Source organism: Buteo buteo, chromosome 18, assembly GCF_964188355.1.
Source record: "Buteo buteo chromosome 18, bButBut1.hap1.1, whole genome shotgun sequence".
Classification (NCBI taxonomy): Eukaryota; Metazoa; Chordata; class Aves; order Accipitriformes; family Accipitridae; genus Buteo; species Buteo buteo.
Genome location: NC_134188.1, coordinates 29,056,035 through 29,080,837, shown reverse-complemented (window position 1 = coordinate 29,080,837; position 24,803 = coordinate 29,056,035). Strand labels below are relative to the sequence as shown.

The following is a 24,803-nucleotide window of genomic DNA, read 5'->3' as shown; positions in this document are numbered from 1 at the left end:
TGCCTGTTTCTTTCTGACATATTATGAGATGGAATATTTAATTTGGATTTTGTTAAAGTGAATCAAACATCTACACCCGCAGAGGGGAAAGCATCATTCAGCCACAGCCAAGCTGCCTCCCACCATTGCCATCCCCAGTCAGGGCACTGGGAGGAATCCTGCACTCTCAGAGATGCCCTGTTATGATCTGTTAACCATCATCCACCTTCTCACGGTCCTGCCATTGTTTGTCCTGCTTCATGTAGCAGAAAAGAGAGCAGCAGGGCTCAGATATATCCCATGGAAATGACAGAGAAGGGTTTCCTCCCTCTGCGGTAAAGATGTCAAGCTGTTGGTGCTGCGACTGCAGCAAGCTCCGTGCAAGCATCCCGGCAGTCGGAGCCTCTGTGCATCCCCACCACCCCGGACCTGCGTGGCAAACACCAGAGCACACATTCCCTTTGTATTCTCGGCTGAGCCCCTCTGGAGACTGTTTGGATCATGCACCGAGTGACGGATTAAATCAGATTATTCAATTAAGGCAGCAGTTATAAATTAAACATATCAGCTAGGCTCGGTAAATCTCGAGATGTGGTGTGCGGCAAGTCTCCTAGCCAACAAACTGCATTGGCGAGTGCAAAACAGGAGGCACGTGGAGTCCACAAAGTGGCAGCAAAACCAGCTGGGAATAAAATAAATAACAAAAATAGACAGGAAGTGCTTGAAAGAAAAAGTCATGTCTCTAAATTCACTCTTCCTGAAAGAAAACAACAAAAATGGGGCAGAAGGGAAGAGGGGGAGGAGGGGACAGAGACTCTCCTGCTACCTTTTGGTCTGATATCCTGAGGCTGCAGGGGTATCAAGCACATTCCCTATAATTCAATAAGAGAAACCTCCATAAAGGCAGCCACTTTAATGTGCAGAAACACCACCTGTGTCAGAAACAGGCACTACCCATTAATCAAAGCTTCCCAATTAGCCCGTACTGCTGCCCCCAGGCACAGCCACTCTCCAAACACAGAGGGTGTCTGTTGTGTTTGCAGGGGGAGAGCTGGCTCTTTCCAGGGCTTCCAGATCACACAGGACTCGTCTTTGTTAACTAGACCGCTATGGTTTTTGTATTTATGACAGCACGTTGCTCACAGTTCTGCCCTGACCTCAGCCTGGTCTTACCTTGCTGTCCCGTTTTCAGGCACTGAACTAGGATGCGTGGATGGTTCAAGGAATTTTTAACAGGATCCAGAGGCTTTCAGGCTTTGGACTGGCAAATTGAACCCAGCCCAGCTTGCTGGAGCCTTGATTTCCTTACAGTCTTTTAGTGTCCAGCATGAAAAAAACTGCTCCTGAGTTTTGAGTGGCTGCCCCAAGCTTGTGACACCAAGGAAAACCACCTCACACAAACAACCAGGACCTCTCTTTTCTTTTCCCTATAGGTGCTCTGGTCGGGGCTGTGCGCTCCATCACGTGCAATGGATGGAGTCTGGCTGGTGCGTCCAGCGAGAGACAAAGCGTAGCGCTCCCCGGGAGGGTAGCGGGTGGCTCGGAGCTGGTGGAGCTGCAGCTCCAGGCTCTCTGCAGGGCCAGGCTGATGCCCCAGGCTCACGCTTTGCAGGGATGCTGCTGCCGGAGCCGTGGTGGTATAAGCAAAGCAAGGTTTACAGCGACAGATAATCGCATTTACTAGGCTAACTGATACAGTCAGAAATCATCCCCCTCTGCTCCACAGATGCCCAGCACCCTTTCATCTCAAAGTGCCTAATTGATTAACGAAGTTATGCTCAGAGCAACTGTCTGCGCTCATCTGAAATTCATGGTTTCTGTTTGGGCCAGTGTGCCTAAAAGCTGGTCTGTTTTTTCCCCCAACTCCAACCATTGGTCCGATGAAAACCATTACCTTTTCCTCCAACCCTTGCTGCACACTTGTATGGTTCCATCACAGCCACAAGAGGCCAGACTCCTCATTTATTCCCTGCATTTATTTAATTTTTTTATAAGCAGTGAGAACTTAGAATTTGAAGTGCAGGAGAAACACCTCCAGAAAAAGGCACCAGCACCCTCATTTGAGCACGGCTTTCAGCAGACCCAGACAAGGCAACACTAGCTAAGGGCTTGCACTGTTTGCAATGGATTCACGGACATGTGTGACCACGTGTTTTACCAAATCTATAGCACAGACAACTAACATGGCTTGCAAGACAGAAAACAACAGAAGCAGACTTGTAAAGGCAATGTGCTTTAAAGTTGAGTCTCTTAAGGAGGTGCCTCATGCAGCACTCCTCTCTCAGCAGTGTATATAGCAAAAGATGGTGTCCCCTTGTATCTGTAAGGGCTCGCGGATACAGCAGGGAATGCCACAGGGACATGCTGCTGCAAAAGGTTTTGCTTTAATGTTATCTTTGGTATTTACTGGCAACACCTCCAGAAAGGTAGGGATAGAAAAGGCTCAGGAGGCAAATAACCCTTCCATCAGCTATCATCCATCCCATCGTCCCCAAAGCCTGGGTATCTTATGACTAACCACAACCAAACACACTCTGAGAGCTCAGGATCACAATCCCCACTGATCAAATGGGGCCAGGCTCTGAACTCCAACTGGAATCAGTCTGTTATGAGGCAAGAAGAGCTTTGTGCCATAAACTGCAGCTACTTTGGCTGAGCAACCGTTTCCTCAGCAGCAAATGCTTTGTTTGACACAAGAACTAGAGGGCACCAGGCGAAACTCTCAGGAGGCAGATTTAAAATGAATAAAAGGGTCTATTTCTTCCCTAGCTATGCAACTGTCTGCCAAAGGACGCTGCAGAGGCTGGATGTTCACAGGAGATCCAAGGGAAACTTGGACAAATTCATGGAAGAAAACTCTCTTGAGGGCTGCTGCACACAAAATTGTAACTTCTGGTTCAGGGTACTCCTGGCTTGCAAATTGATGGACATTGGGGGAGTAGAGTGAGGAAATACCACTCTGTATTTGTCTTGCTAAAGCTCCCTGTGCTCTGGTAACAGTGACAGGACACTGGCCTTTGATCTGACGTAGCACATATGGCCTGGAAAGTGTGGCTGAAGCATGTGCTTGTATTTTATGTGGAATGAAGCCCCAAATCTGTAAGGGATACAGGAAAATTCCCCAAAGCAGCCTGTGTGTGAGGGGCTTCTGTACATAAAGTTGTACAAAACTGCTCGCAAATTATTAATGAGTGATATTCTTAAGACAAATGATCTTGTAAAAAGATAGCTCAATGTTCAAGTGTCATCATGTTCAGCCACTGTGTTTAGCTGAGAACTGCCTGCGTGCATGCTCAAAGGTGTGAGGTGGGCATGTCAGTGACCAACTTTGACCTTTGAGACACTACACTTAATCTGGGGAGAAAGCATCCCAAATGAAAGGGCTTGTAGGCACCTCACTCCAGTGCCTGGGAAGAAAGCATCCAATGGTCCTCTCTGCTGCTGCACCTGAAACAGCCCCTCTTGTGATAAAGAGCAAGCGTTCTCTCTCACAGCCAAGAAATACCTGCTGGACCTCACGGTGAGTCCCCCACCAACCTTGGTGACCTGCTCAGAGGCAGCCTCAGATCAGGGCTTGAGGGAATGGCTTGCTTTCCCTGCAGAGCAGAAGATGTGGGGGGGCAGAGTGGGCGGTGGGCGAGGGGTCCTACCTGCTCCCACCGTTGCTATTGCGCTCTCCTGACCGATGATGTGCTCTTTTAGCCGTTGCTCCAGTGGAAACCTCCGGCGTTCCTCCACCTCCCTCCTGCGCTGCTCCTCCTGGAACTGTGGGAGGGAAGAAAACATTGGGACCAGAGGCTTTTCAGAGCAACAACATAAGCGTCAGGTAGGTACATAGAGTCTCCCCCTCCCCAGAACTGCAAAGCCCTGCATGGGTATCTCTCTGACACCCAGACAGACAGAGCACTGCTCCCTGGCACTGGGAAGCAGCCAGGGCAGATGCAGCTTGGTCTGGAAGCACCAGCTCAAGCAAGGTGAAATTTCTGGATCTGCTGGGGACGGAGGCTGGGGTGCACGGGAATGGAGAGAAGTGGGTGAGCTGCCACACCATGGGCAGCACTCAGGAACCGGCTTTGCAGCTGATGGGAAAACCAGACACTGCACTGCTTCTGTAACAGTGACACAGAGGGAACACTGACACTGCTCAAATTTCCTAATGAACTCTTAACTTGTTATGAGCTTGCTTATTTTGAAAAATAAAGCTTTGACTATTCTACCTATATTTGTTTTCTTACCCTCCACACATCTCCTGTTCAAAGACTCCAACAACATCCCGCAGGGATGGAAGAGCATCAGTGTGTCCTGTTGTGTACACTGGGGATGTCGGACACCATTGCTTTGCAGACAAACCCACAGCAGCACACAGGACGGCACTGGAAAATGCTCTTTACTCTGGAAATTTGCCTTCTTCCACCTCCAGCTCACAAGGAAGCAGGGCCTTTGAGAGCCAGTGACTTATGCATTGCTTCCACCCAGATCATTTTCTGGAGCTGAAGGCTGAGATAGCACACAGAGTAGTTTACAGAGACGTCCGACACAAGCACATCTCTGAGATGCTTGGGGATGGGATACAGGCAGTGTGGGAGCAGGTCTTATGGGGCAGTGAACTTCCAGAGGAAAGAGGATAAATCTAGCCCCTGCTCGTCTGTAGAAAATGCTGCAAAACTTCCTGCTGAGCACCTTTCCCCTCACAAGCAGAGGCTGGCCATCTCACCAGTGAAACACTGCTCTGGAAACAACCGTCCCACAACGCCAGACTTAGCTAAGGACAGAACATAAAGAGCCCACAGGGTTTGCAGAGTGAGTAACTTAACACACATAACTGGCCCCATCATTTAACCCACGTTCCTGAAGGGGAAACACCTCTAACAAAACCAGAAAGCAGTTGCAGAAGCGGCAGCAGGATCCTGCTGCCAGAGCCGGAGCAGATAAAACCCCCCAGGCCAGGTTGCCAGTGTTTCCTGGGCCAGTAGTGGCTCTGACAGAAGTTAAAAAAAAATAAATAGCAAACAATCCAATTTTGGCTGGTGCTATCAGTCTCGTGTGTAACGGAGAGATGCCATCAGCCCTGATGCCTCATGTGGAGCAATAACTTCCCTGCGGATCCCAGCGGAACAGCACTGTGGGACAGACACCGTCATGTCTGTGGTGATCTCCCCCAGGCTCCGTGTACACCACAAGGCTCAAAGCACTGCTCTTGCCATATATCTGTGTCTTTCTATATATCTTGACAAATCTTTTCTTCCTCCCTCCTCTTCTGCCTTTCTTAAGGTACAGAGAATGTGATCTGTGTTGTCAGGATACTGAACGATTTGCGTGGGTTTATAGAGAAGCAGGAAGACATGCACGAAGAGCAGGAGGGGATGCCCTTTTTCTGCAATGCCCTCTCCCTCCCTCCTTGGAAAACCAACGTTATAGAAGTCCTTGGGTAGGAAAAAAGTCCCTTTCATGGGTAAAAAACTGCACCAGTTACTGTGCTTTTTCCAAGCTGTCCCACTATGGTTTTCTGCTCAGGCTCTGTTCTGGAGAGACCTGCCGTCCCATGTGCCATCTCCTTGGCAGAGCTGCAGTACCACCAGGCATCTCGCAGTCGGGCCATGCTGCCAGCTCGGAGCATCCTGAGCAGCAGCCACAACCCACACTGAGCAGGGCTCACCAGAACGAGAAAAGTCCACCGAGAAAAACATATTTTTAGATCAGTCTGGGATACAACCTGCAACAAAAAGCCCCTTGGGTTTTACACGAGACACAAGCTTGCACTCCTTTCTCTTCCATTCCCTCCACCACCCTCCTACAGAGGTATGCACCCAGCTTCTCCCACCTTCTCCCTGCTATCTTGACACCAGGGGCAGCTGGAGCACCACATCTGACCCAGGTCTCGCTCCTGCCAGACATTTCTGCTGGACATTTTGACCTCATCTGCATTTGACTTCAGTCCTCAGTGTTGGTGGTGAGGAAACCAGCAGCCGGAGAAAGCAACACCCGTTCCAGGTTTGCAGTGTGAAACAGTGTCAGTGGGGACTGTGTCCTCACCCTCTGAGCAGCACATCACTGGCACTTAAGCGGATTACAGCGGTGTTACGTGCTCTGAAAGAAATGCAAGGAGCGGTACCCTGCTTTTGCATTGAAGGCAACCGAACTCCTGCGCTCACCTGGGCTAAGAGGTTCTCCTGATGCAATGCCAAAAGCACAAGAGATGTTCATTTTTAATAAGATATTCACTCTGTCTGTGCTTTGGCAGACCTCACTTTGAGATAATAACAGCTGGCTGCCTGTCACCAAGATGGGTATGGCAATTGTATTCACTGGCTTTCGTTATTCTTTACCCAGCACGGCATCCCTCCCAAGCATGACTGCATTTACGGGAAAATATTCAGAGGGAAGAGGTTCAAAAGCACAGCACCAGCAGAAGCAAACCTTTGCAGAAAACCTACAGATGTGGAGGGGACAGTGTCTTTCGCCTTACAGGGGTAAGAGTTTAAAAAATTAAAGGAAAGCAAGATGATAAACCTCTGGTCAGCTGCAGAACACGTTGGGGATGTGAACTAAGCTGTGACAGCCTTTGGATATCTGGAGAGTAGTTCTTCCACGGGAAGGGCAAACACCATCTTGAAGTAATTCTTGTGGGTTTACAGAAAGCATAAAATCAGCTTTCACTGCAAGACTGCTCTGCCCCTGACACTACATTTAAGATTGTGTGGGGCTTAATGAACAGACACTTTGCAAACAACCAAAAGAGAAATTTTTCTCATAAAATATACTTAAACCAACAACCCGAGGATGTTCTGGATGGAAAAAGCAAGCCACAGCTGGATGTTTGTTTTCTTTAAAAGGTCCATCAAAGGCAATTCAGGATGATGAAGGCGACACAAGCTCCAGTTCAGGAGGTCCTCACACCACTGCTTGCCAGAAGGGAGCCCAGAGAAACGGCAACTGTGTGCTCATCCTGGCTGAAACATTCCTTAAAAATCTGTTAGCAGCCACTGATGGGACACAGGAGAGACCACTGGATGGATCTGACTGGGCCCAGTACACCAGGGGAAAGAGGACTTGAATGGCAAAGAAAGACTTAGAAGAGCTGAAACCAGTTCTGGGGCTGGTTTCCTTCCAGTTACATACAGAAGACACTAGTTTTGAGGGCTACTCCCTTCCTTTCTGCCCTAGATACATGACAGCTTATTTAAATTTCACTGGACTGTTTAGCAATGTGAACTACCTCAAGAGTCCTAAACACCAGGCAAGTGTGGTCTAGCATAGGGAAAGCACACACAGAATTCTTTTTTTTTTTTTTAAAGAATAAAGGAAATCAAAATAAATTAAAAATACATATGAAAACTCCTTGTTATTCTGTCACAAGGATATGTAAATAAAATCTATGGGATGTGCCTATCCAGTAATAGTTCTGCCAATTCATTCTCTAGCAGTGATTAAAATGAGCAATAAATTCTCAAAGACTCTCAGTGGAATGCAGATACTGGGGTGGATGCAACCCCTGGAGCACCATATCCCCCCCAGCTGAATATTCATCACGAGCTGGCTTGACTGCCTTACGTTTTATATACAAGTACAATCATTTTGATCAGGAACATCTCTATAGATATATTTCTTTTCTCTCCTCCTTCTATTAGTTAAGCATAAAAACCAATGCAGCTTTTCAAACTGTTAGGGGCAGATTTCCTTGCCAATGCTGGACTCCAGAGACCGTTTACCCAGCCGATAATTCCCCCCCCTCCTTCTCGTAAAGATTTCAAGTATTTTATTCTCAAGTTTTCTTCCTTAAAACTTGCTTGGAGAGCTGTCCAAGCGACCAAGCGGTGCTTCTGGCTAACACAAGAAGCTGTCAGCTCTGCAGAGGAGCGCCACGGTCAGGGTTTCATTTGCCGTGACGGAGCATGGAGAGCCCAAGAGGAAAGATCCCTGTCTCCTTGCTTAGGACAGAGGTTTAGCATTCAGGGAACATGATTCTGAACTCCTGCTTGAGCAAGGATTTTCCTAGGTGAGTGCAGGCAGTACAGCAGTTTTGACTGCCTGGCACATTTAACTCATAGTAATGTCCACTAAATGTAGTAATTGCCACAGTTTTAATTACTTCCTCTTCCACTTGTGGGCAAGTTCTTAACTTCTGGTTTTCCAGCACACAAGTTCAAATTCCAAACCTGTAGACCAACCTCTGAGGAGCATAACATCAGAGGATAAGTCTGCAACCACGAGCAAACCTGGCCTCCTCATGCCTCAGTTTCTGCTTTTGCAGTCTGGTGGCATTGGTACCACCCCCTTCATCAGGCAGCGGGGGGCGTTTCACACTCCCACTGACCTAAGATTCTTGGAGCCACGATGCTCAAGAGGCATTGCTCACGGCTGCTGTGATGGCCTCTCATACCAATTGATAATTAGTTGCTTCTACTCGAACAAGGCCTCATATCCAGGAATTTTAAATCCTTGACATCAGGCTGCACATCTCTGTCCATCTACTTACTCCTGGGTTTTTTATTGGAACCACTATGGCAAATGTGGTTCTTTTCCCTCTTTAAAATACCTTATAACAGCAACTCACGAATGGTACACGATGTGCTCCAGCCCACTCAAGGAGACAGTGAGGCTGAAGGGATGAGATGGCCATTTCACAACCAGACAGCAGAAATGGGGGTCTTTTGCCTTAGACTGGTGCTCATGAATGCGTGGATACCAGGCCCACAACTGGACTCTGGGTTCTCAGACCTGGTTCTTTTACCACGAATTTCAGAAAATACAGTAAAAACAACGCCCTGATTTTACTGTTTTTTTGCCAAGGGCTTACAGAACAGTATTACTGGTCCTGTGCAGGTCACTGCTGAGAAAGAAATGTTAACATGGAAGAGGAGGACACATAGCCACAAACACAGCTAACAAGACTTCAGAAGAGGGTTTTTTTCCCCTTATGCATCATGTCATTAACTTATACAGACCTCTTTTGAAAAAGCATGGAGGTGTAGGTGTGCTAAGGTGCTCGTCCATTGCTTGTGCCAGGTCTTCTTTAAAACTGTTCTTGTAGTGGGAAAGGAAGCACAAAGTCACTGGAATCTCAGGCTCACCTTTGTCTCCGACGCTTTCAGAAGATTCATGACCTCCCCTTCACGGGCATAATCCAGGGGTGTATGTCCCATTTCGTTCTTCTGCAGGGGGTTGGCACCTGATGGCAGGAAGAAATTGATAAGATCAGGGGATCGGAGTTCAGTCTTGGGGCAGAATGAGCAGGAAGCACATCTTGTGCCTCCTGTCCTAGTCAGCATCCCCTCCTAACCTTTGCTCCAAAGGCTATCTGGATCAGAAAGGGACAATGTACAACCAGCGGTTACATGCACGGGTGTCCAGGGAACAAGAAAAGGAATTGTCACTGCTAACAATTGGCTTGGCAGGGAAGAGCTGCTGTGGGGGATGAGAGCACATGGTCACCAGAAGAAAATACAGCTTCACAAAAGCACCCGCTCCCGATCCTGTGGGAGCCACATGGGACCATTACGACTTCAATTGGACACGCTACCCTTCCTCTCTGTTACTCCAAGCTGGAGATGGAGATGGCTGTAGTCTGCTAAACAGCTGCCACCCTAAGCCACAGGAGTGGCTTCTGGGGGAAAATCACACTCTTCTTTAGAATGTAATTAAAAAAAAAAAAAGTCAACAAACCCCAAAGACTGAACTGGAGGGAGTCAGATGGGCACCCTCACAGAAACAAGCTCACACAGAGATTGCTCCCCGTCCTCTGTCCCCGTCCCAGACACGCTGGACTGCGGAAGAATGTGCAAAGGCAAACGGCTCCCAGTTGCAGTGATGGGAAGTATATAGAGGGAATCTTGGACAGGGCAGTCCAAGATCAGGAGAGAGGGGTACTGGGGAATAGCCAGTGAGGCAGGCAAGGTCTCAGGATTAATCTCTGGCTCTCAGCATCTCAGGAGGTATGTCTAAGGCAGAGAGACTCAGCACTAATGTTGGTGCACTCTGTGACTCCACGACAGCTTGCTGTCACCAACCAGACACCAAGGGTTAGGAGAATGAGCCTTCAGAACGGCCTGAAATCCCTCAGGTTGGTGCTTGAGCTGACCATTCCACCGGTTTCAAAGCTACAGCACTTATCGAGCCTTGAGAAGCAACCTGGGGAGGGAAGAACCTATAGTCGGTCTGGCTGATTTGCCTGTAAAACGGAGGGGACAGTGGTGACAAGCTGCTGGGAAGGGCAGGCTGACGATGCCTGTGCACGACTGAAAAACAGGAGCCTGGGCACTACTACAGCATCCCCACTTTGCAAGGGGCTCAGCAAACATCTTCCATCCCGCTGGAAACAGGAACAAACCGAGTACCTTGGCACACGCAAAGCAGGCTGCAGCTTCTGCTTCTATAATGCAGCAGAGTGCAGAGCACCAGGATTGCTCAATAAAAGTGAGCAGCAATCATAATATATGAAAGAAGTGAGAGGACTCTCTGCGAGCGGGAGCCAGAGAGATTAGCTATTTCTAAGCATTGGCATCAGGGATCTATATTTGCTTACAGAATGAAAAATGTGCTCCATAAACATTCGACACAGAGTAATTTCTATTGCAAGCCTTGTCATTGCAAATAAAGAATATGATCGAGACAGGTGAGATTATATACTGCTGAGGCCGGCCACTCAATATCTTTTAAAGAGACAGTGCTCCCACGGCCCCCCCCTGCTGCCAAAAGCCACCCCAGGTTTGTGCAGTGAGGAGGGGGGCAAGTTTTCTGGCTTCTCCAAATGATGACATCCTCGAGGCTAGGCCTGCTCTCATTTTAGATGGAGGTTGAGGGTTTGTTTGGCTTTCCCCTTCTCCTGGATCTATCAATAATGGCTATCCAATATTGGCCTAATCCCCCTGTTAATGGCTTTGACGACTTGACTAATTGCTGCAATAATTGATAGAACCTGACTCCTACAACTGGTCGATTCCAACCTCGAGTACCGGCAGCAATAAAATATTACGCTGCAATAAATAACAGTGTCACTTTGCTTGCTAATAGAAGGTAAAAGTGGCGACCGGTTTGTCAGCGCCCCGGCCTGACCCCCTTCCCCATCTCCACCGCCTCCTCTGCCCTCTCCCACCCCGGCAGCTGGCTGGAGCAGTGGCGGAGGGGACGTCAACCTTTGGAGACTTAATAGAAGGCAATTTGTCACCTCCCACTAGCTGTCTGTAGCTGGAGATCGACACCTGGGCAACACCTCGGGCTGTGCGAGCCCGTCGCCTCCTCCCACACCTCCCTGCTCATATTAGGAGGCCCCGGCTTATAATATTTGATAAATAGCATGCTGGTTCACTCGCAGCATCCGCGCGGCACCGCGTCGCTGGAGCAGCTGCATAAGGTCACTCATTGGGGAAATATGTTTCTGTCAGCAGTATCGAAAAAAGTTTAGCAGAGTGACAGGCCTCAATTTTTCAAATTTTATTAACTCCATCCTCTTAACAATTTGTCTTGAATTCCTTCAGATTCTGGATAACTGTCAATAGAGCTCACGACACAGCAGGTGCTGGTACCCAGGTCCTCCACTGCCGTCAGGGAGGAGATGGGGATGGCAGGGAGAGGGGGAGATGGCAGAGAGGAGGAGGTGATGGCAGGAGGGAGAGGAGGATGCCAGGGGCTCGCAGGGCTCGCACAGGGCTTGGAGGAGCATCCCAGCAATGCTCCGTGGGCAGCTCTGTGTCCTCTGCAGCTCGGCAGCCCTGGGACCCTGCTGCAGCTCGGTCCTTGCTCTCCATTCTCCACCAGTCTGTCCTGACAGGGCAGAGGAGCGGAGATCTGGCTCAGGGCATGTAGCCAAATAGGTGCCTGATGAAGCAAGAATAAGCCTCACACCTCAGACAGACAGAATGGGGCTCAAAGCATTATCAATGACCCATAGGGACACCCAGAGAGCTACATTTCTCCAAAGACCGGACACAGAAAGCCTGTGAAACTTGGGAAAGCCCGGGGCACTGAGACAAGGAAAGGAGTAAGTGTTAGGACCTCATTTCATAGTGCAACCAGATGCTGTGAAAGCTCCTTAGCGGACTGCTGCTCTCAGGCATCCTCAGAGGTAACCTCCAACCTCAGCGTTTCGGTCCTGAGCCTCTCTTCTGCAGACCGCTCAACAGGAGCTGCTTTGGGGACAGAGGACGCAGCTGCTATGAACTAGCATGAGACGGTCTATGTCCTGGTGCCATTCCGAATGTCCTGTCTGCAAAAAGTCTTTTCTGGTGAAGCAGACTAAATCCCAGAAAGAAGAGCCTGGAAATCCCCATGCCCACAGTGGGTATGCTGCTGAGGGTGCTGGAGATGGGCACAGAGAGCGGCTGTTGTCCTGAACCAGGGAGGCTTTGAGCGGCAGACAAGCGCTGGGATGAATTGCACAACTCTGGTGCACTGAATGCAATTTGCCACTGCAGTTACACCTTTCCGTGGCCCTGTTCAAATACCAACATAGTCTGGGATTCACCAGGAGGAAGCAGCCCACACTACCTGCTGGGGATTACACAATGTCATCAGCCATCAGCTTTGACAAGGAATGACATTATTATTGCTCCACATGGCTAGTTAAAGTAATATAAAAAGACTTCTCTCCTCCTGAGTCTTCAGTGATTGAATTAGCATGATCACCCCTTTTTCCAGTAACATAAACCTATTTTTAAATCAATAAGACACGTATTTCACAAGCAGCTTTTAACATACAACATTAGTATGAAAGTAGCCACCCCAGCCTACAATCCTACCGCTCTTTTCTTGCCTGATGTTTCACTAAATACAAGAGATGCATTACAGGGTGCTGCTCCACTTGCTGGGCTTTAACCTTTAGCTCTTGCCAAGGACCTGCCCCTGCTACTACCTCGAATGAATCTTCCCAAGCGCTTGAATTTCAATGTGAACATACAGTCCCCCGGGAATACCCTCAAATTTCATCAAGGGAAGACCCAGAGCAAAATTTTCAGAGGTACTGGGTGGAAGTAGAAGCTGCGGGCACACTTGAGGACAATACTCCAGATGATTCAATATCCAGACCCACCCCTCTTCCTTGGTGGCATTGCTAATTACCCTGGCCATGACAGTATATGAGATCAAACCATCTCAGTGCATTGACACGCTGAGGCTAATACTGCCTCTGGCCCCTCCAGTGAAAACATTGGTCTCCATAGGAGTAAATGCTCAGCATACTTAAGAGCAACATATGGCTCAAAGATCTAATAATTCTTCTGGGCCACACTTGGCTGTACCACCTTGACTGGTGATGTGGGCTTGAGGCTGAGGCTCCGGGTCAGCCCCCACCACGGTGAGCAGTTGCAAGCTCCCAAGCCTCTGACTTCTCCCATACCCACGGACATCTATATACAAGTCCACGTACGCATACGTATAGTCCCTCTTTGAGGGGACTACAAATATAGCTGAGAAGGTAACTGAAAGTACATTGCACTGAACAATAAGAATCACTCATTAGTGATTCATAATATCATAATTAAAAATGTTAGTACTGTACAATGCAATGATACCACAAACACTGACCACAAGGTGCAAAAAAGATTCAGAAAATGTTTCCCAAGTGTGCTGCTGTGCCTGAGTGTGGTGATATCACACCGTTCAGCAGGATTTTCAATATTTGCTTCTACACAGTTCCTCAAATCCTTTCCTTCTGTCACCAAATGAAGCATCACTTTAATGAGAACACACATGAAACAACTTTCTTTTAGCCTGACAGCTCAACCCATAAACACTCCATCAGGAGAACCACGCATGCAGATGAAGATGGCTGTGAAACGCCGTTCTCCCCCTGAATGAACTCCTCGTGGTTTCCCGGTGGCCAAGGCCAGCAGGCACCATGAGTGCGATATCCCAGGCAGTGCAGAACATTGCGTTACCTGAACGAGGTTCAGTGCCATCACATCAAGCGCTGGCTAATGCACGGCTCCGGGATGGCAGCAGCCCACCCGGAGCTCTTAGGGGACAGGATCTGTGCTCCCTTGGTCCACCCTCACTCTTAAAGCATAGGAAGCCTATCCAGTACGAGTTTGTCCAGCATCATGCATTAGTTCTCGTCCTGCCTCTCCTTCCTAAAATTCCCATCGCCCTCTGACTGCTCCCCTGTTAATACAGCCTCGGACCGGCTCATTTTGGTGTGGCTCAGCTCTCAGTGCTTCCTCCTGCTCCTGCTCACCTGGCTGTGACTCTGCATCCTTTCCAGAGCCTCCACTTTCCAAAGGTCGATACCACCCTAATCCTCCCCCAATGTGCGGAACTTTGCATCTGACAGCATTAAAAATACATTTTGTCCTAACCGACCAAGCTGGCAACTTATCCATCTCTTGAGGATTTATTCTCACTGTATCGACCTAGTCACTACTATGACTGTGCATGGTTTTTAATAAATTTTAACACATACACGACCAAACAGAGAGATGGTGCCTCGATACTCCATTGAAAAAGTGATGTAGGAAGGAAGTGTTCAGACTCAATTAAGAACTAGATGTTTCTGGAGTAGAGAGAGTCTACAAGGAAAGGAGAGATCCTCTAAACCAGAAATATCCAGAGGTCCCAAGATGAAGTTCAGATGCTGACAAGGGCAGGTAAGAAACAGCAACGAGAGGTCCTCACAGAGGTGCAGCTCAACCGGTGCTCACAAATCTCGGGAACCACGCTGAGAACAAATCTGTGTGTGCTTCTGACAGACGGTAGTGGCAAAATCCAAAACTAGGATGTGCAAGCTGGAATGGAGGCATCAGAGGAGACTGGTAATAGCACGCAGGAAGGTAATAGCAGGATGCCTTAATGCCTGTGTATAAACAGCATATTGCAGTGAAGGAATAAGTCCCACTGGTGGAGCACTGATGTTAGGTATTAAAGACTGGAAACAAAAATAAGGTAAGTAAGTTGATTGCATGAGCCAATAACACAGAATTTGTACAGAAAGAAATGTCCTGACTGAGTAGGGAAAATACAGTACTAGGATCACACCTCTGAGAGACTGAAGGGCATCATAACACACTAAAAAAAAAGTGCAGGGCCTGCAAGGGTAAAAAGCATGATACTAATAAATTGATAAATTGGTAAGAACCAGTGACTAAGAGGTGCTTGCTGAAGCAACTAGTCAGAAAGCTCACAAGACAAGAAGCAAGCCTTAATTCACGCTTGGACAGAGTAAAAGACTTTCTCCAAAACCTCAGCTCCTAAGCACCATGCTGCAGCAGGACACGTGCTCGTGCTTCACATCATTATAAACAAAACTCAATGAAGAATCCATTGCCAAGGACCTTTGTTCTGAAAGAGAACGACATGAATCTTGCTAGAAATAAAGCTGCAGCCCACCAGCAGATAACTTTCAGAAACATGGATGTTAAAGACAAAAGAGACGCATGCTATTTATTAAAAAGTCTTTATAATGAGAAAAGTTAGGATCTTCAAAGCCTGGAAGCTCTGTCCAGATGAGAAAAACAGAACGGAGCATTTGCTCTGGCAAGTTAAAATGGAAAAAACACAGGTCTAAAAGTATTTAAAAGAAGCCCTTGCTTCAGGAATGAAAACTAGAACAGCTTTTTAACTGTATCAGAAGCTGGAAGTCAGACTGAGGAGGTGAGTTTCCAGAGGTGACCAAGGTGAAGCAGGAGGGCTCGAGATGATGTGAGGAACGGCTAACTGCACTCTGCATCCGCAGTTACCACGGAAAGGGTCTCACGCCAAACCTCTTACAGGGACACGCTGCAGGAACTGCCTCAAGTTGAAGCATGAGCAGAAACAGTTTTAAAACATTACTGAGCATTAATAAATTGCCAGGCCCAGAAACTTTTCACTGAGGAGTTCAGAAGGAGCTTAAACACCAAATTATCCACCAGCGCTAATGACTCATGGCTTGTCGTGTCCACTACAGGGTGACAGTGGAAGGCAGCAAATGTGACACCAGTCTGTAAAAAACACTTACACAAGGAAACACAGTAGCAGACATGTGGAAAAAACATGTAAGAGGAAAAGTCAGCACAACTTTTTTGGCAGAAAGCCTTGCCTTCCCGAGCTGGGGGCCATGCCATCACTGTTCAGTTGGAAACCGGGATCTACTCCATGCAGATGCATCTCTGATGCCCGAGAACTTCAGAGTTCCGCACCTAAGAAGCAAGCTGTTACAAGAAAAAGGCTCCTCATGGATAAATAATGACTTAAACACTGAAAACAAAGGATTTAAAGGTCAGTATCCACAGAGGAAGAAAGCTGTCCAAAGGCATCCAAGGGATTTCTGCTAATGCCTGTGTGGTCAGACCATCTGTGAGTGGCTGGAGTGAGGGCTAATACTGACATGACAAAGATGACTACCAATACTAAGTTTTTCAGAGCCATCTGAGTGACAGCGATGAGCTGGCAAGTGAAACTCAACTTAGATAATAAATGTAAACCAATGCACGTGTGGAAAAATTGATCTGAGTTACATACAAGCATTGACAGGCACTGAGCCACCTTTCACCGGGAAATCGGGCACGAGGCATTGGAGTTGCCGTCAACAGCTCTATGAAAACATTAACTTGCTGCTGAATCAAAGGGGGAATTAGTTCAGAAGGAAGAAAGCACCAGACATTTGTCCTCCTCTGAGTTTTCCTCCCCAGTGCTGTTCCCGGCTGCTCTCAGGGGTGCAGGGACGTGGTCGGGTGCAGTGTGCTCCCAGCCATGCTACGTCCTGCATTGCCACATCGTTAAGCACCAGCAGCGAGTGACCTGTCTAGAGGAGCTTGCTGTGCAGATGGACACGATAAAGGATGGAAGAAAGAGAGGAATATCTAGAACAGTGAGCCACTGGCAGGGCTGAGAAGCACCCCAGATCTCCTGAAACTCAGCCCAATGCTTGTTTATTCAGGCACATTGCATCCTGAAGGCCTTTTGGTGTCCTCAGCACCACATAACGCAGCATTATACACCTCAGGGTATGAACTACAGAACACTCTTTCAAACTCAGAACAAGCCCTTCACATTTACTTGATCTCTTTTATGCTGTTCAGTGCTGGACAAGGGCTGTTGCCCTTCTTTATAGGTGGAATCTTGCACATAGATTTTTCACCCCAGTATAAAATTACAAAATACAATAAAATGACCAAATTTGCTTTCAGTGACCCCAGTGGAACTCTGGAAAATAAAGAGCTCTGTAGAGGTATGCCCAGTGCACAGGTACAATCCCAACCAGAACGTGCCTTCCAGAAAAATAACAGAAGAGGACTGTATTTCTCTTTGAATACACAGAACAGTTCACGTGTATGGTAAATAGGAAGGTTGCAACGGAAGAAGACAGAGAAAAAAATAAATTAATGTGTGTGTTAAATATAAACATGTTATTTTGGATCTGCCTTTTGAGAGCTCCAGCAGAGAAGAGTGCCCTCCAGCAGTGCTTCTTTGAGCAAGGGTACTGCTGCCGGTGCACCCCTGGCATGACACGACACGACACGACATGACACAGCATGGCACAGCACGGCACAGCAGCCTCCCTCCTGCAGCTCTTTTGCCCAGGGCAGCTGGTAAGGGGATCACTGCGGTCGCTGCTGGTCCCCTGTGCCTGACACACAGCACTGCATGTATCACTCAGACACAGACCTCACGAAGACGATGAAGTAGGGGAGCCAGGTCTGCAAGTTCTTGCACTCCGAGCACAAGACTTGACATATCTGAGGAAAAAACAGGCTTCCCCTCAAGACGTTACGAATATTAGCTAATCTTACCTCAAACTGCTTTCAACTTGCATAAGTGGTTAAATTCAAACTGCCTTCAAACACAATCTTCTCCAGCAATGCACAGGAAGGACCAGAGCATGGAAAGGCTTGGGCAATTTGGACTTTGTATTTTGGGCTCAGAAAAACCTTTTTTCTTTGCCATGCCTTTTAAAAGAAGTTGACCTACCTGCTCCTTTCAGTCTTGCTTTATTGTAAAGTGAGTGTAAGTTGTTTTATGCCTACTTGATACCTGGGTGTGAAAACAATCCACCTTATTCTTGTTTGTAAGGTAACAGTATGAGAGGGGAAACTAAAGAATCATCATCTCTCTATATATCTACACATATGTGCAGAGCTATTAACTTAATGACAAACATTATGTCACTGCAGAATTTTGTACCCAGAAACACTTAGAGAGGGATCTATTTGCTCCCCTGCCCTATGGGGAAACTATTCTTAAGCACTCCGACATGGACATAAATGTGCTTGCACTTATACGCTTATTGCTCTCGCCACGCTGGGATGTTAGACACTTCGATGCTGTGATATGATTGGTTTCTAAATCCCAGTCTCACAGGATTTTAATTACTGGTCTGGTGCGGCTGGGAGTGGAACTTGCTGCCGTTGGATGGAGGGGGTCGATACGCCGGCCCAGAACATATTGAGCCACGGCGCTTGCAGACTCTATTGCACTATTTAATCATCTTTTGCAAAATTTACAGTGCAACAGAAGGAATCAATACTGAATTTATCACATTCCGTTGTAAATATGAGCATGGAGAGGGAGAGAGGATTTCAGGCACTCTTGCACAACAGCTGGCCTGGGATGGATGCATTATAGCAGATGCCAGACCTGGAGGAAACCTCCAGGACAGAGCACCCAGGGGCAGCTACGAGGCGTGTGGCTCCCCAGAAACACTGACCCTGACACCCTGCTGCTGCCTCGGGCTGAGGAAGGGCTCAGTGTCCTCTGAGGCACTGGCAGGAGCTCAGGGGAGGACTCAGCCACACTCCCTCTGACACTGTAGCCTGGGCAATAAGGGATCTGCGAGCACGCGGCTCTGCGGGAGCAGGGATGCTCCCCTGGCATGAGCACTTACCACTTCCATGCATGCCTGCAGGATCCTGGACAGCAAAGGCAGAGTTATCATTTCACACTGGCCTGGTTTTGTTCACAAGGACTGAGTTACAGCCTTGTTCTTCACAAGACAAACAGTTCCTAACTCTAGCTAATGTGGAGCAAAAAAACCCAGTGAAGGCAGAGCAGCCTGTGGTTTTCACTTCCCCAAATCAAGTTGCAACAACACTGGCTTTCAAGACAAGCACACACATTCTCCCAGCCCCCTGCAGGCACGCTGTGCATTTATAATGAGTGCTACGGACCAAAGGGACTCCTGGTTCCTGTCTTGCTCTGTCCTGTTAGCTGGCACCACCATACCTGCACCACTGCTCCTTCCAAAGACCTGGCTGATGTCAAGGCACAGAGGCAGAGCCAGCGGAGATCAAGGGTGGGACAGGAAAAGCTGCCAAGGTAGCTTTAGAATAAATGAAATGATTTTTGAAGGGAACCAGCTCATGTGGGAACTTTTTGAGCGTACCATCTACTGTCCTGGGCCCTGGGGCAGCGCTTTTCAACCCGATCAATCTCCAGGGCTCAATGAAGAACCGAGCAAAGCAAAATAATTCAGTAGGTTTAAACTCACTGTACAGTTGCATCTGAACCTTGGCTGGAAATTTTGGGGGATCCACCCATTAGAAAAGACCTCTTGTTCAGAGACCGTCAGCCTAGCAGACCTACGGCAGCATGACTTCCTCAGTTTCTCATGTAGTTTCCCCAGTTTTGCTCTTGCTTACGCTAGTGACCACCGAGTGCAGTGAAACAACAATGTCACCTTCTGAGGATGTGATCAGGCCCAAGGTATCTCCTCTTCATCATCACAGCTGTCTAGTGATGTCCTTCACCCTCTCTATGTAAGAACAGAGCCCTTTCCATCTGGGATGCAACTGAAAATGCTCCAAGCCATATTATGCAGAATTCAAACACAAGAAAGCCAGCTATAATTACAACCTCATTTTTCTTGAGAATACCACAAGCACTTTCACTTTCTGATGTCAAAAGAGCATCCCTTGTAATGCTGGCTCTGTAATTCATTTACCCATCAGTCATCCTATTCACAATATCTGCAATTATACTGTACCAAATAGGTTAGTGTGGTGCATTACCAACAAATGTACTGTGCTAAATTTACTGGCAAATTGAGTTCAGAAGTCTGGGTTATTGCAGCTTCAGCTAAAATGTTTTCATAAATGTACGTTCTTTCCTTCCTCTCTTTCCCTCTCTCTCTCCCCCCTCTAATTAGAGATGTGTGCACTGAGCTGACTTGATCGCTCACGTTTTACAAGAGAGACTCGAGTGCCAGACCTAGGCATGCATGCTCAAGTCTCTCAAGGCGGCAGGGGCAGTGAGGCTGCTCCAGTGAGATGCGGCTCCGCTCCCAGCTTCCCCAGCTACGTGCTGCGTGACCTCAGCTACTCAGCCTCTCTGCACTTCCGAGACCATCAATCCCAGTCCAAGAGATTGTTAGCGCTGGTAGGAGAACAGGGAGCAGTGCCAGAGTCACACTGAGGGTTCCACACAGGGAGAAGGAGGCAAAGGGTGTTTTGGCGCAGGCACTTCCCATGCAGGAACAGCCTGGTCAGCCTGCATGCTGGCTCTAGGAGGAGCTGGAAGCAAAGGGGATTTCTGAAGATGGGAAGTAGTAAGCAAGGTGGTCAGTGATTAGGAGAGTGCTGGGGAGAATGAGACACATAATGAGGCTGTTCAGGTTTGGCAGGAGGAGATGTGTCTGTGCCTGCGATGGGGATGGAGAGAGGCGAGGTCCTGACAAGGGGCAAGGGGTCAGTCTCTGAAGGAGGGAACTGCTCTGTTTTTAAGCAAAGATACGAAATGTAAGCCACCATCTACCTACGTGCATCAGCAAAGTAGTGCACTTCCACACAACAGCAGCTGCCAGTTCAGCCAACCCCTCGCTATGTGGACATGCACACAAAACACACCTTGGAAAAGCACTTGGAAAAGCAATTCAATATCCAAGAAACATGACAGCTCAGCTGTTAAGTGCCAGGGTAACCTTGCTTCTACACTTCTCTCTGTGCCCAAGTTTCTCAGGTGTGTATGGGGGGAAGAAGTCACAATATTCTGATTTTGCATTTCATAAGCTCTAGCCCAAGAAAAAGACAGTTCTCTGCAGCATTTTCTTCTGTGCTTTGTTTAGTGTAACTTTAATTTATTAAAAGGATAGCACAGCTATCACAACTCTTCCCAGCACAAGGCTGTGAAAGGTAATGTGTCCCATGCTGGGAGAAGGGATATCTCCCTGCAGGGAAAATCTCTCAGCAGCAGTGCTGCCCCTCGGTTTGAAGCCCACGGGGTTTCCCCAGGCTGTTCCCCCTTTCCACTCCCACTCAGCCTTGCTAAGCCTCACCCAGGTCAACCTGCTCCAGGTGACCCTGCTTTGAGCAGGGGTCGGACTAGATGGTCTCCAGAGGTCCCTGCCAACCTCAGCAATTTCACGGCTCTGGGATTCTACAATGCCCCGGCACCCTGATGGGGAAACACAACTCTCCCCTCAGCTCTCTCTTTGTCCATCGTGACTATTAGAGAGCATCTTTGGACCCAGATGCTTTAGTCAGGGGCAAAGATACCTTTCTTCAGTGAGTGCAAAGTATGATACAGCAGCTAGATACGGTCAGAGGAACACATGCCAGCAATGAAACACCATTGAGCAACAGACAAGGCATCAGCAAACCACTTGCAATGTCTCCTGCAGACAACTGAGCACTGGTGAGAGCACTAGGGGAGAGAAAACAGCAGCTCTGCAGCATCCAGGTGAGCTGCTTCCAAGCAAACATGCTTGTTCGACAGTCTGTCCACAAGGCAGTGGCAGCTGACGTGCTGGCTGTCAGCAGCATGATCTCTCAATAGCAAATGACAGCATGATGCACAGGGCTGGGACAGGCTGCAAACGGCCTTTACAACGAAGGCAAGCAGACCGTGCTTGGTTTAATAAAGGAGGGGCCACCCAAGAGATGCAGAGGGACAAACAACTTCTGGTGAACCTCTCCAGCCTGGTCAGGTTTCTAAGCTCCTTCAAGTCTCCTGTAGAGACTTGCTGGAGGGCAAGAGGGCTGGTAGCAATGTGAGCCATCAGGAAGGTTTAGTTTGACTACCAGCAAATGTCCAGAGCTAAGAGGAGGATGGAGGGCAGGAATACACCCACTGTGCTTCCAGACACTGGGGGTCACAGGAGCTGAGCTCCGGTCCCGGCTCCCCACGGATCAGTGCCTGCCTGGGCTCCTCTGGCTACCTGCCTTTCAGCAGCAGGTTCTGGAGCAGAATCAGACTTAGAAGGGTGCTAGAAGGCATCTGAGCTCTATGGCAAGGCTACCCTATTGCCTGCAGAAAGCTGAACCTTTTAGTACTGGTGATTTCATGCAGCAGATTTAAATACTGACATAATAAAAGCTCCCTCTAAAATGAAGAGACTTCCATCGTCAACGAGCTGGAGACCCTGCCTCTCTTCCTCCAAGCCAAACACAAAGCCCTCTGCATCGATCGTGCCTGCAGTAGCAACTGGTGCACTCTGTGGATGTGAGCTCCCACCCACTCCTTCCCATAAACACCGATATTTATGGTGTCAGCTCAGGTCAGGAGACTGTGAAATGTCACCAACAACTGTCCCGAAAGGACAACAGAGCAGTGACTTCGTCTCGCGGTCTGCTGGGCACACACATGCTGACCACAAGGCGATAAGGTCCTGGAGGGGTCAAGCGAGTCACTGAATGGGCCACAAAAGGCCAGGGATGTGGGGTGAGGGGCAAGTGCACGGGAGCTTCCCCTAAAAAAAAAACACCAGTGCTGCACAACGGGGTAGTTGTTTTAGCAGAGAGGGGCCTTGGCAGTTAATGGCTTTGGCCCCGAGGGCAGGGCACCAAGCGAAGGAAGTGTTCGGGAGAGTAAATGGACAGTTAGTAAAAAGGCAGGTGTAGGGAAGGGCAAGAGAGGGAGCGAGGGGAGCCTGTTCCATGTCAGCAAACAGGAGACATCCTACGCGCGGATATCAATGGCAGACCGCATGGGGAAATTATCCTCACAAAGGGCCCGGGGCAGGCACACTTTGAAAGGTGTTCGATCTCCACTTCTGAGACCTTCAGCCATGTATTCATCGCAGATTATACTAACAAGGATGCAGGGACCAATGCTTTGTTATCGTGCAGAACTGGGAGGAGGGGAACACCCCCAGTCAATGCAATGAAAACCTCGTGTCAGGCACCAATCGTGAAATCGAACTCCAGCATGCAAAACTCACTGAAAGGAAAGGGAAGGGTCTGCTGTAACACTACCAGCTCAGAAGAATTCACCTGACAAAAAGTAGAGATGTATTTGATTTAGCAAGTAAACTGTGATAAATTTTCATCATAACTATGACCGCAAAGGGTAAGAGGATGTTATGGATGGGCTGGCGAATACAGATTAATCTGAAGAACATTGCAAATTCAGCCCTGGGATCCTACAAGGACTTCTGCATCATGCACCAAGTGGAGATTCATGTTGGTGGACTGCTGTTCCCAGGGTCTAAACACTGGGACATGCTCATACCTTCACAAGACAAAAAATTTCACTTGGAAATGCATTCTTAGTGTGGACTCTCTTGAATCTGTATCCAGAAGGATTTCCATGGGGATGGACTAAGAACAGAATGGTGATGAGCGATCGTCACATTTTAGTGCTATGGCTGACTAAATTCAGACTTTTCACTTTGATTTAGTACACAATCCCTTCAGTTGTGCTCAAACAAACACAGTCCCACAGATTGTTATACGCTTTTTTCTGAGATCCAAGTGAGTTCTTCTGAGCTGAGACACTTTGCCACGAACAAAGAACTCTCTATGAGCATCGAGCAGCAGAAGCGGTCATTCACGAAGACAGCAGTGGCTCCAGGACAGATACAGAAATGGCTTTTGAACAAAAAGAACAGTCCTCTCTATTAAAAGAGGCCTGTATTGTAACAGCACTCAGATAGCTGAGCAGGGGACAGATGTAGAAATGAGCTGGACTTGCTACTTGCAATTATTTATTCAGTACAGTGAAATTCTTTAGTGCCAACTTCATTTATTTGCACACATATTTTACCTGTACTTAGGATAACCAAGCAGCTACCTTGGTACTTTCAATCAGCTAATAATACACACGTCTTGCAAGGAGACTTTCAAAGGCAAAAATGAGAAGCAGGTATCTTTGTAAAAAATGTTATTCCAGAGGGTACGGGGGGACGGCTGCCAGCCCAAACTCAACAGACTGAGAAAGAGCTCTCAGCCTCTTGCTGGCAGCTCTGCCATTGCCTTCTCTCATGACTACAGCGTATGTATGTCCCTGCTGATGCTGGCTGTGCCTCTGTACCACCTTCACAGAGGACTACCCCTTTGCCCTCGCAGCTAGTCCACACCAGGATTTTAGGCATTTTTAAAGAGCAAACACTGCTGTTGACATTCACACCATCCCACACGTGAAATACTCCCCAGCCTCAAGAGCCACAGACTCACCCTGCTCAGATCTGTTCACAACCATGCTGTGACGAGGACTTCTCCATGCCAGCACTTCGACCACATTACCTCTCTCCCTAACACCACAGAGGCTCTCTTGCTCGTTGCACTCACCATCAAAGCCCTTCCTGGTCTGTGCATTCACAACTCATCACTCAAGAGGGTGAAGCCCACTCCACTCCTCCCACAGGCATCCTTGTCCACAACTGTGGGATCTCAGAGGTCCTGTTGGAGCAGTTTCTTCTGACCACCAGAGCCCTTGGACAAGCAACCACTGAAGACATGCAGTTGGGACTGTGCAGCAGATGTGCAGCAAGTCAGATGCACTGAGAAAGTGCCAGGTTCAGTGTTCATGCAGTGTCTACATATGCTGCAAACATGAAGCAGGTCTGCCACACCAGACAAATGCGTTGGACCACACATGGGGCAATATTTTTGTCTGAGGACTTCCCAGTCACCACACGCACATACTCCCACAACCTACAGAGCAGCTGTCTGCTTTTTCAGCTCCCTTCTCTGCAAGAATTCCTG

General features: G+C 48.2%; 1 protein-coding gene across 2 annotated transcripts in view; it reads right to left on the bottom strand.

The window, feature by feature from the left end:
- CLPB (ClpB family mitochondrial disaggregase) overlaps positions 1-24,803 on the bottom strand; it is an 86,112-nt gene that overhangs the window by 23,636 nt on the left and 37,673 nt on the right. For both annotated transcript variants that reach the window (XM_075050321.1, XM_075050322.1), the window contains 2 exons: positions 9,051-9,148; positions 3,630-3,744 (listed from right to left, as the gene is read on the bottom strand). In XM_075050321.1, coding sequence (XP_074906422.1) covers positions 3,630-3,744; positions 9,051-9,148 — 213 coding nt within the window. The remainder of the gene's footprint in view (positions 1-3,629; positions 3,745-9,050; positions 9,149-24,803) is intronic.